The sequence below is a fragment of the Hyalella azteca genome, unplaced genomic scaffold (assembly GCF_000764305.2).
Source record: "Hyalella azteca isolate HAZT.00-mixed unplaced genomic scaffold, Hazt_2.0.2 contig2768, whole genome shotgun sequence".
Classification (NCBI taxonomy): Eukaryota; Metazoa; Arthropoda; class Malacostraca; order Amphipoda; family Hyalellidae; genus Hyalella; species Hyalella azteca.
The window spans coordinates 1,211-13,620 of record NW_025933030.1 but is presented as its reverse complement, the minus strand read 5'-3'; the positions used below and the strand labels follow the sequence as shown (position 1 = coordinate 13,620).

Sequence of the window (12,410 nt, the reverse complement as noted above, 5' to 3'; positions counted from 1 at the left end):
CTGAATTTTTGTATCATTGATTTGAAACTCATCATGTGTGAAATCAGGCGACTCAACGGATTTGACTAAATAAATAGAAAGCTTAAATCATGTAACAACATTATATTTTATTGCACATAGTTGAATACGGAGGAAAAGATTACAGGCACCTGATAAAACTGCATCGTCCGTGTTAATAATTGTTCTTAAATATATCCTAAATGCAATGTTACACGAAAGGCAAGAAATCTAACTTACTGGAACGAAATTTTTCACAAAAACATTAACGCGAATTTAAAGAAAAAACTGAAATGACATTCCTCTGTTCAATACCATTGCAAGCAGTCTGAAGATACAGCTTAAAAGTTAGAGAAATGTTCAGGGCGATGACAGTGCTTGCATGCATTCTAGCTGAAGAATAAATTATTTTTGATCGATTCAATCAAGAGAACAAAAAAATTCTCAGGAACAAGCAGGCTGAAGCTCAACGCAAATAAGTAAGCAGTGTAAGTCAAAAGCAAAACCAATCATTCAAAACGTTAATTATGAGAAGTTCAAACACCATTGCTCGATTTAAAATCACAAAAATTGTAGATAAATAGGGAGGTTTGTCACCAAACTAGATGACAAATTTCACCGACATTTTACTGTACTTATCCTAACTTGTACAAGAATTAATACGCGGGAATATGAATAAAAAAAATTAGACGAGAAAAAGTCTCAAGAAACTTGAACTCAAAGATTTATCATGAAAACCCATATAATATGAGTGGTGTCGTCAAAATTTTATTTTTTTTTCAACGAAAGAGCTTGTAGGGTATGTATAACATGAAAATTGATGATCAAAAATTGACTTACAGTCAAGTACTGTAACCACAAAAATAATTCTACCTTAATGTTTTGTTCAAAACAAATCCAGCATAACCTGTTAACAACTAACACTAATATCTAAGGTCAACTCCACGAGACTAGAGTTCTCAGCGTCGTTTATGACAGAAATCTTGGCCGAAAAAAATGGACGAAGATGGTCTAAGCAAGAAAATAAGAAGGTATGCTGTTTCACAGCGTCATCGGGTAGACGCTCATGAGCCAGCATGCGTACGGAAATGGCTCCAGCCATGGAAGCAGCGTGTGAATTTCTTGCTTTCCTTTCCTTTGAAAGTGCAGAGCAGCTTGCGAGGTTGCGACTCCTCCTTCACGCGCAGGTTTTGTACATACACCTGCACGCCAACACATCCCATGAAACGCGACTCTAATGGATTTTGAACAGTACGATATTGGTTCCAGTGAACTAAAGACTTTCTAGTAACTATTTGGTGTGAACTGTGACGTTCTAAATAAGTGTTTAGTGTCCACGGACCAAAAGTTTTTCGATCTATGATATAGAAAAAATTTCAGAGAGAAATCAAACAACAACGTAAAGAATTACGATTCTCATAGAGCATAAATGAAATTTGTAGCTAAAAGAAGTTTCGAAACTAAATGCACTAGTACACAATGGGGGCATAAAATCTCAAAAGAAAAATGCAACTTACCTGTGCGCTCTTGAGAGCAAGTTTGATCTCGACGTCTGATGCTTTTGAACCAAGCCACAAGAAAACATGCACCCCGTCGTCCAAAATCATCGAGTCATCGTCAGCAAGATCATCCTGAAAGGAATGCATCGTGAATAAATTATATTGCGGAAGAAATAAACTCTCTGCAACATCAGAAGATCCGGGAACAGTTCGCGGTTTTTAAAAATAGCTGGTCTACCTGTCAGGTCAACAGGCTTCAAAACAATCTATTTTATGCGGTATTGAAATGTGCGCTACGTGTTATTATTAACTAATTACCATTATCACGTAGGACACAATGAAAAATCTTACAATGAAGTATTAGAAGAAAATTATTATAGTATTAGGTTTATTACTAGTAGTGTGGTTTATTAGCGCCGCATTCTTCAGCATTTATGATAGTAATACGGTTTACTAGCGCTCAGTCTTCGAGTATTAAGTTACTACATTGCAGTAGGACTGGCTATTGGTGTTTCTACTATCAAGCTCCCTTCTCCCGGAGTAAAAAAATAACAATCATAGACAGGGGTTGGTCCAAATAAAGGAAACACCCGACATTTTGATATCATAATTTTTGAACATGTTATAATTTATAAACAATTATAACTTGACATATTTTATGTTTATTGTTGCTGCTAGTTGATATTCTATCCTTGCAGAGACATTTTTAGTAAATTTTTGTGTCCATAACCTAACCTATAACGAATAAATGGCAAACCGCGCTAACTTTCAAAGAAGCCAAATTGTTGGTGCCCGTATGTCAGGTGTGACAGAAACTTCCCAAATGCTTGACTGCGTTTGAAAGGAGGAAAAACGTCCTCAGCTAAGCACAGGTCAGGCCGAAAGTCGAAATTATCTGAGAGAAGCCGTCGCTACGGCTGTTGAAATTACTGCAGACCTCAATGGACACCTACAGTATCCGGTTTCTATAAAGACTGTCCGCCGAGAGCTGCACAGATCTGGATCCTATGGAATAGCTGCAATTAGAAAACCTCTGTTTTCAAATACAAATGTTTCGAATCGTTTAAAGTGTTGTACAATCCTGCAGAATTGGTGCCTAGAGCAAAGGAAAAATGTTATTTTCTCTGACGAAGCATCGTTTACCTTATTTCCAACATCTGGCCGAGTTTACGTTTAAACCCAATTGCCTCCTCCCAACCGTAAAACATGATTTGTGATGATCTTGGGTGCTATTTCTTAGAAATCCGGCGGACCAATGATTTCTCTTAATAGAACAATCAACAGCCGTGACTATTTAGGAATTTTGGAGGACCAAGTTCATCCAATGGTTCAAGCACTGTTTCCGGAGGGCAACGCCATCTTGCAGATGATAATGCCCCGATCCCTACAGCTGGAATTGTTAAAAAATGGCACGAGGAACATTCTAATTAAGTTGAGCATCGCTTTACCCACTACAATCACCAGACCTGAATATTATCGAGCATTTATAGTCGATTTTAAAGATGCAAGTCGGAAGTCGATTCCATCCGTCATCGTCTTTAAATGAGCTTAAGGGAGTTTCAACTGAAGAATGGGTTAAAATCCATTTGGAAACAATTCATAATTTGTATAAATAAATTTCTCTGAGAATTGAGGCTGTAATTGCCGCAAAAGGTGGACCTACATCATACTAAAATATATTTTGCGGATTTCTCTGGTGTTTCCCTTATTTTGTTTAACCCCAGTACATTTCATTTTTTCAAGCAACTCCGTTAATTTTGTTACCTGGCAGAAGTCAGAACATTTCTCAGAGACGGCAAAATATCCCTTGTCGTTGGAGCAGCGGAAAAGTCTGGTGTGTTGCATGTAGTCGGCCTCGGTATCGTAAGGCTTTTTTCCTCCAATTCCCACCCAGAAGAAGTTTTCAGGCTCTTCACCTTCGCGTACAACCTGATGAAAGATAAAATCTTAGTTTTGTTCTTCTTTGTTGAGTGAAGCATGATAGTATCAGGAATTGAAAGTCATCAATAATCCATCAGTTACTACGTTACCAAGTTGAGATTGAAGTCTTTGCTTGAAAATTAGCCGTGTGTATACATTTTTCTAATTATATTAAGCATTCTAATAGTACACAGAAAATCAAAAGTGAAATCAAACATATGAATCGAATAATGAAACAACGAAAAAATTTTCAATGCACAAATACATATGACTTACTTGTAGGCTATACTTCTCGGGATCATACATTTCATCGGCGATTTCTTCAGTGAGACGCGCTTCCTCGGGATCACTCTTCTCCCCGAGCCAGACGTATACGATGCCACTATCTCCTTCTCCTCCAAATGGCACTTTGAGTATGTAACAGAAATAGGAATTCAACAGGGAAGCATCAACTTTGATTTGGATACAGCGGGTGAAGAGCGGTGAACCGTTGGAACGCATGTGGAACAGTTCTGGTTTTGGTTGAGGAGGAGGGGTTGTAGGTTTAGTCTCAGCATCTTCAACGGGTTCAACAGCTTCAGTGTTTTCATCCGCATCGCCTTCAGTTGTCGGCTGGCGTTTTTTAACAGGTTTCAAGGGGGAAGATCGTCTACGATTTCCGGTATGAATTACGAATTTTCGTTTAAAATGCGCCATGAATTTCACAGCTTCCTGTTGCTGCTGCATGCGAACAACTTCTAGTTTATCTCCGAAAAGCATTTCAAATTTCTTTTGCAGGCTAAATGTGAATGTCAGCCAACCCATATTAGAGGCATCTCGTCCTTGCCAAAAATACACAATGCATTGGAAATCGTCCTCTGGTTCTTCTGGCTGTTCCTTTTTACTGCCAGACTCAGAATCAGTATTGTTTTCTTCTGGTTGGTCAGCAGGGACCCAATATCTACACAGGAAGACGTAGCATTCACCAGACCTGAAATGTCCAAGCTCATTTTCAGGCAGTTTGACAAACTTTTTCCCTTCCAAAACAAAAGCATCCATCGAGTCCAAGTCGTCATTCCAGTCTTCCATGCATTGCACAGCCTCTTCGAGAGATATGGGCTGCTGTCGCGGAGTAAAGAGTGCGCTCAAGTCAGTCTTGGTCTCTTGCTTGGAGGCCCAGTCTTTTAGATTGGCACCTGTCTTTCGTACAGAGTCAGCTGTTCGAGTGAAATCTACGTCAATGACATCATTCCATGCAGTAAATTTACTTTTGAAAACCATAGACTCATTTCCTTCTTTGATGAGAGTGGTGGCCGCATGGCTCGGCCGTTGAATCATTTTCAGGAGCTCCTGCGACAGTTTCAATGCCGCCGCCCGAACCAAACGCGTTGACTTGCGTCCAATCCAAACGAAGACATCGCAGTAGCAGTCTAAAATAAAAACGTTTTTGGTGACGAGGAGCTTCTTGACGAGCTTCTTTTCAGGTACTTCCACTTGGGGAAGTTCGAGGTAGCCCATGCCCAGTCCCACCTGATACAAACGAGGCAGTAATGGCTCTGTGTTTTCAATGTGTTCCACAATCTCAAAGCCCTCAGGAGTGGTCTCATCTTCATGGTCAATGCCAAGAATAGCCCAGAAGTCACCCCATTTATTGCTTTCCTTGCCTTGCACTAACATGTGAATCTCAGCCTCGTTTTTGCGTTCATCTTTGTTGATCTTTTCGGCGGCAAGACGCGTTTTAGTCACGAGTGTTTTCTTCACTTTCTCGCCCTGCCACACGTAAAGTTCCTTGCCATCGTCCAAAAGAAATACGTGACGAGGATCCAATGATGAAATGTCAAGTGCCACAGTCTCGAAATGAACGCACTGACTGTTAGGATGAATGCAGTACATTCTCACCGGATAGTCCTGAAATAGATAAAGCAAATTTAAACTTCTTTTCAAACAAATATTGGAAAAATTTAGAAAGAAGTCCTGTCTAAATGAGAAAAATAAGTCAAACAATAAACTAGAATATTCTGGTTCAAACATGAGCAAATTTTTTAGTAAAACGATGAATCTATTTTGAAACTGCAAGACCAAGTTTAATCTTTGCTTCTTTGCTCTAATTCAGTAAGGAGCCAATATTGACATAAAAATACCCCGAGACGTAAAGAAGTTTCTAAGAAACTGTTCACGTTGCCCGAAAACAATTACTATTAAAATATGAGAATGTCAAGCGATACCGGTATTCAATAAATTTTCTGTAACATATTTTAATTTTGATCGTGTTTACAAGAAAATCTAAAATTAAAAATTTTTTTTCTGTCTTTAGTTAGATCCTCCAACTCAGATCCTTCTCTCCCGCCGATATTTAGTAATCACGGCCTCAAGACCAGAAGTTTGGAAATCTATATAGGTATAGCACAAACCACTTCTTCGACAGTGAAGAAGCCTGACGCCGTCCTGCCTCCTTCAATATACGTGATTTGATGCTGGAAAATGTCGAGGAACTCCTTGCTCTCGTCGCCCTGCTCTTCTCTGTGTGTGCGGCCTTCAGCTCCAAGGTAGTTACGCAGGTTGACGGCGTGAATCGCGGCACACGCTTTTTTGTCCAGCTGAAATGTAGAAAACAATTTTTTAATTGATCATATTTCAACAAACCAATACCTACCAAATTAATGAAACTTAATTTGAAAGTACTTTAAATGGACATGCATTCATTCCCTTAACTCAGCCGAGTAATTCCACCTATAAATAGTCTTAAATTAAATATTCAGCATACCCTACTAGGTCCCTTAACATAAAAGACACTGAAAGGAGCCGGTTTGAGTATCTTCTGCGCACATATCCAAATGTTATCCATGCAACACACATTTATAGCCATGCAAATACTTCTAAGACAAACCATTAAAATTGAAGGACATCAAACTCACCGTAGTTTTCTCTCCAATCCAGAAGTAGATCTGCCACACCAGACTGGACGTGTCATCGAGCTCTGTTTTAAGCACAATGTAGCAATCAGCCTCATAGAACTGGCCATGAGTCGCTTCTTCCATTTGGTTGGGAAGGAAATTCTCAATTTCCCACACTGTCAAGCCAGGAATTTGACCAACGTCTTCGTCAAAAAACTCGTGATAGTTCAGAGCAGGTCTCTCCAAAGCCTCGTCCCAGCGTTTCTGCCTGTTAAAAAAAGCAAGTATGTCGTGAGCTTCCAAAGCACATCAATCAATTACAAACTCTACAGTTAAGAAGGCCCACAAAATCATGTAGATTCATATTTCTGAACGGTTAGGTCTCCCAGTTAATATCATTCTATCAGCAGAGAAACATTACAGAGAAAATAACTACACATGATAAATTGTGAAAAAACATGGTCTAATTTCGAAATTTTATTTTTCCTCGCTTAATGAGAAAGTGTAACTATTATATCTCACAAGAACATTGAACACAGAATGCTGATCTTTTACATCAAAATAAAGTATTTAAAATATTCAAGTTTCCCTACCCTACAATCTAGGTACATCTGACTGTAAATCTCTTTACGAGTACCTCACCTCAATACTTGGCTGCTTCTCTCTTCAGTCATTTTCTCCTTTTGCTTTTGTTTTTCTTCATCCTTGGCAATGTCTTTCATTCCCTTAAGAATTTTTTCCTGTTTATCATCCTGTTGGTCTTTCCTGAACTGACGAAGGCGCTTCTTGCGAGCGATCGGGTCTTTGGGCAAGCCTTCAAAATTATGAAAATTTTTAATGAATTTTTTAACCAGCAAGACTCACCTTCTACATCATCTAAACTAGAAAGCTGAAAACCAATAAATGCATTCATAGGATGCATATTTAATACCGGTAAATCATAATTATAATATCTATGATAAGCATTAAAATGCAATACAAATTCAATGTACCTTCAACAACACACTAAGTACACGCACACAAAGGAGTATCTCACCAGAATTTGGTGAATTGGCGGCTAGGGAAGCAGCATTCTGAGCTCCAGCTTTGCTGAGCTGAGCCTGCAGGGAAAAGTCAATGTTGTAGAACTGGGCGCCGGATCCCTTAGCCAGGCCTCGGGGCTTGGGTGGCCACACCATGTCAGGGTTGTTGTCGAGCAAAAGTTCGTCCAGTGACTCCGTGATGAAATGGATAGCTTCAGGCAGCGTCACAAGGCAGTTCGAGTTCAAATGCAGGCGCTTCAAGTTGGGGCACCTAGAAACAAATGAGATAATCAGAAAGTTAGTAGAATTTCTCACATTTTTAGCATTTACGATCAGACGGACACCTAAGAGTAACCAAATAAATATGAAGAAAAAAAAAGTAACGTAAGCTCAACCCAAATAAAATAGTAACCCGAGCTCAAAAAGCTTTTTTGACTTTTAATCCGAGCCTGTTTATACCAGTAAATGGTTTGAAAACGGTATAAAAAATTGAAACTTATGAAGAATGGAATGGGTTTCTATTAATCATAAAAATTACCTATGTCGGGAGAGGGTCATTACTCTTGCAATGAAAATTGCGTGCATAAAAACGAAAATCAATTTAGTTTAAACTAAATATTCAAACAAATATATAATAGATAGACGATGCAAACATTCGGTAGAAAATGCAAGAATTGATTACATGATACAGCTACCTGCAAAGTCCCTCAGGAATCATTTCCAGTTTATTGTGCGCAGCAGAGAACACTTCAAGGCGACCAAGCTTGCCGATCCCGGAAGGTAGTCCTTCAAACGACAGTTGATTTTCATTCAGCATTAGGCGCTTGATCTGCTCAAGTCTGCACAGCTGAGATGGCAGAGCGGACACTTTGTTGCGACATATGTTCAGCACCTCCAGTTTGCTCCAAGTTTCTGCAAACAATACAAAGTTTGAGAAAAAATATTGTAACTATGCAGACATGTGAAGTTTCTTTGGTCAAAAAATATATACCAATCACTGTTTTCCATATCGTAAGAGCACAATAAAGATTTTACAAACATAAACGAAACTTTCTATTATAGTTAGTCCACTCAGTTTATTAACGTTAAAAAGGTCTTTTATATCCATGTAATTTAATCAACAAGAATCTCAGCAAGAATTTTAGCAAGAATTTTAATTCCGGGACTAACCCATCTCAGGAGCGAGTTCCGTGATGTTGTTATCAGAGAGGTTGAGCCTCCTCAAGCCCCTGAGCGTGTAGAGACATTGAGGTACTTTGCTCAGGTTATTGAAGGACAAGTCAACGTCAGCAAGATTTACGAGCGCTTCCAACGTAGCTGGCAGGTTACCAGGACTGCGCTGCGTGTTGGACATGTGCAGGGTTTCCAGGGAGACCAAAGATGGTAGTTGCCTGCATATTAAAAACAATAAAGCACAACGCATGTGCAGTGTTGGACATGTGCATGGTTTGCAGGGAGACGAGGAATGAAAATTGCCTAGAAATTAAAGACAATCAAGCACAGCAACATAATATATCCATTTTCCTTACTGTGAAAATACTTCAAAGAATCAAGTCAGTTTTGTATTAGATCAAAAAATGGGAAGTAAAAACTTCTCAAATGAATAGACAATAACATTTTGGTAGAGTAACATTTACAATAATAAATAAAGAAGCTTCATGAAAAGTGCAAGCATTCAAGTTTTTGCTGGCAGACCTAGACACGCAAAGAAGACACACACATTTCATACTTTCCTGTGTCATTATGACCAATTCAACAACATTCTATTAACAAAGTTTTTCAAAACTTTCAACCTTGAGTTTTCGAATCCCAATTAATGAATTCATCCTTTACAGTCAGTTACCAACCAGATAGGAGAAATATCCAATCACCTAGATTAATTTCACAGTTATGCCCCATCTGTTATTAAAAAAGTTGTCGGAGCATCAACTGCTGTTTCTCGTCCACTATTTAATTTCAAATGTTCTACTTTTAGTTCTCAAGCATGGTAAAGAATGATTTCAAGGTATGCATAAAATGATGGATTGTTAATTAGAGAATGGCAGAGGCACAATGAAAATAATTTATTTTAAGCCTCTCGATGTATAAAGCCCTTTAAGCTAGTTTTGGGTTGAGATTCAAAGACGTCATAGGCCTAAAGTGCTTGTCACAAGCACAGGTTGCATAATTATTGAGTGAGAAGTTTATTTACTATCCTTTGGCAGCAACTAAATAACTAAGAAACTGAATAAATAATGTACTCTGAAAACCTCAAAGCGCATGGATGAGATTACGTTCATCTCCTGAAAATATGCATACCTGAAGTAAAAAACATGAGGTGGATTTAAAATGCATTAAACAGCTTTGAAAAAATTACCTAAACTGGAAGTGAGTGAGACAGTTGTTGTTCAGAATTAATGTCTTCAGATGAACTAATCTTCGAACTTGAGGGGGAAATGTAGCAAGTTTGTTGTCAGCTAGGTTCAGGTACAGCAAATCCGTGCAGTTCACCAAAATTTGAGAAGGAATTTCTTCCAACCTGAGGATATATGCATAATAAGATTCCAAACACATAAAAATTTTGGTTGCAAAATTAAAAAAATATATATATACAACAAAATGCAGTAAAAATCAATTTAAGCATCCACAATGTAAAAATTAACCAGTCTGAAACTTGTAGCTTTTAAAATACGGCATCAGCTGATTGTGAAAATTGTTCGTAAGTCATAATATGCTTAACTGAAGGTAAAAAAATAATGTTCAAGTAAGCACGACCGTAGTTGCCACTCACTGGTTGTCAGACATGTTCAGAACCAAGAGACTTTTAGCATTTTCAAGGCCACAGGGAACTTCACTCAGCCTGTTGCCAGAGAGATCCAGCGTTGTCAAATCGGATAACTGAAAGAAACAGCAACATTAAATTGGAGAAATATGACAACAAATTATATTACCATACTTATCTACTATTAAAAACATTAAGAGAAATTAAAGTCAATCAAAAATTTACTGCAGAAAAGTTTTATGTAATTTTTATCAGAGAGAGCAAATTTATAACTTCCAAACCTGAAAGAGATCCTCATTGATGGTGTCATGCTGGATTTTGTTGTGCCGCACATTCAATGTGCGGAGGCAAGGCAGCTCTGTAACTGTATCATCAATGCCAATCAGGTTGTTGTGCTTCAATGAAAGATGTTCCTGCAAATAAGAAAACATTAAATTCTTGTGTGGGCCAAATGCACAAGTAGTAACCTGACAAAATTGGAAAACCTTGCAAGGTCATCAACCCTGATGGTGCTAAAATGAAATGAAATTTTTTAAATTAAATTAAGTTGCACATTATTATTGAAAAAACCACCAAACTGAAATCCATACCTACATAACATAGAAGAAAATTATTCCAAAAATAAAAATGAACAGAATGGACTAAAATATTTTGTTTGAATGAAGTTAGTATAACTACCTCATCATAAAAATTGATGGTGAGAAATATTTCTCTCACCAATTTACTGAGTGATGAGATGCTGCTTGGAAGCTCCTCAAGGCCTGTAGCATCTGCTCTGAGCCACCGAAGGCTAGACATTTCTCCAATACACTCGGGCATCCCATGTTTCTGTGAAAAAATTATATATTTATTACCGTACTTAAATAGTGAGTCACAAATTAAGGTAAACTTTTATCAATTTAGATTTAGGTATAATGATAAAAAAAAATCCAGGTGTTCAATTTTGCTGAGCAGAGACAAAATGATATTTACTGTAAGTCTGTAATTATTTGCAAATAAATATCAAATCTTAAAAAAAAAGTGGATACAACTCCAAGCTAAGCTCATGTTTTGGTAATTCAAGAAATGTATGATCCCAATGCATATATGAGGACCAAATATTTAAACTTTACCTACCAAAGTTATCCAGCATTTGGATCACTAAACAGAATTTAAAGTTTCTTTGTTGAGAAGCAAGAAAATCAAATACCATGATGAAAATTAAATTTTTTTACCAGATTACATATGAAATTTTTATAAGCCCAATAATGAGCCATTCTTCTCATTTTGTATGAAATAAATTAGCCAAGTGCCATAAGAAGAGTTAAAATTGACTGCGGTCTACAAACCCGGGTGTTTTTGTTTTATTCATAAGAGGCTTCTACCCAATTTTCCACAATGGTGGAAGCAGGCATGGAATATATCTAATTGGCGAGCCATGACTGGATTTTTTGAGCTGTGGCTTCATGGGTTTGCCAGACGTGTTTCCATTTCTTCAAGCCATAACTTCATGGGTTTGCCAGCCAAGATTCCATTTCTTTGAGCCATGATTTCCATATCTCAACCATGAAAAGCCATTTGACTGGCAAACTTGTCATTTACAAAGTCACATGCATACAATGTCATATGTTATTTACAAAGTCCAATACAAAAAACAATCACTAGCATTTGTCTTCACTTGAGTGGCAACTGAACAAGTGATAATGCTGTATGGCCACTCTGACATGACCACAGCTACGTGATCTTCATGGAGGAGGAAACATTTGAGTTGACTTGTTATTATGTTCTGTGTTATTTTCGTGGGAGGCCTGAGCATTGAAGTATATATACTGCGGATTGCTGAAGTTGAAAATTTTATTAAACATGTTTGCAAAATGCAAACAGCAATTTTTTAAATCAAACAAAAATTTATGACATTAGAACCATAAGATTTCATACCTACTGAAATTATATATTAGAGCCCTGATATTTCAGAAAAAAATAGGACTTTTCCAGCCCTGGGTGGAAACCTGCTTAAAGAGGAACGAGGTGCTTACTGCTTCAAAACATTCAGCTCTGCAGATCTCTGCCTCAGTTAATGAGCACTTACTTTTAGCTCTCATGTTTTTAACATTCTATTATGTTGCATTGTCAACATAACCAAACACGTTATGATCATTTTTGACCATATCAATATGTAATCTTCATTTTTATTTCAAGCCATCAATGATTAATCATGCTGTACCAGTATGCCATAAAGAATAGGTACATCATTTGTATGAATATGCTCAAACTGCTAATAAGCAGTTGGTTTAGGCTTTTTGTCTTTGATATTGTATGATTGAAATGTGTAGGTATATTTTTTTCTTAAAAAACCTCA

The 12,410-nt window shown here is 37.6% G+C and overlaps 1 protein-coding gene across 1 annotated transcript; it reads right to left on the bottom strand.

Moving 5' to 3' along the window:
* Window positions 1–87: 87 nt before the first annotated feature.
* Window positions 88–10,900, bottom strand: LOC108676718 (protein flightless-1; the record flags this gene model as incomplete). The annotated part of the gene is given in 14 exon segments (XM_018164850.1): window positions 88–1,199; window positions 1,515–1,628; window positions 3,261–3,425; window positions 3,693–5,303; window positions 5,807–5,992; window positions 6,311–6,557; window positions 6,932–7,103; window positions 7,326–7,582; window positions 8,007–8,223; window positions 8,482–8,702; window positions 9,668–9,829; window positions 10,082–10,188; window positions 10,354–10,485; window positions 10,790–10,900. Coding segments are annotated over 14 exon segments (3,840 nt in total), but the record flags the coding sequence as incomplete, so codon positions are not given.
* Between the last annotated feature and the right edge of the window lie 1,510 nt (window positions 10,901–12,410).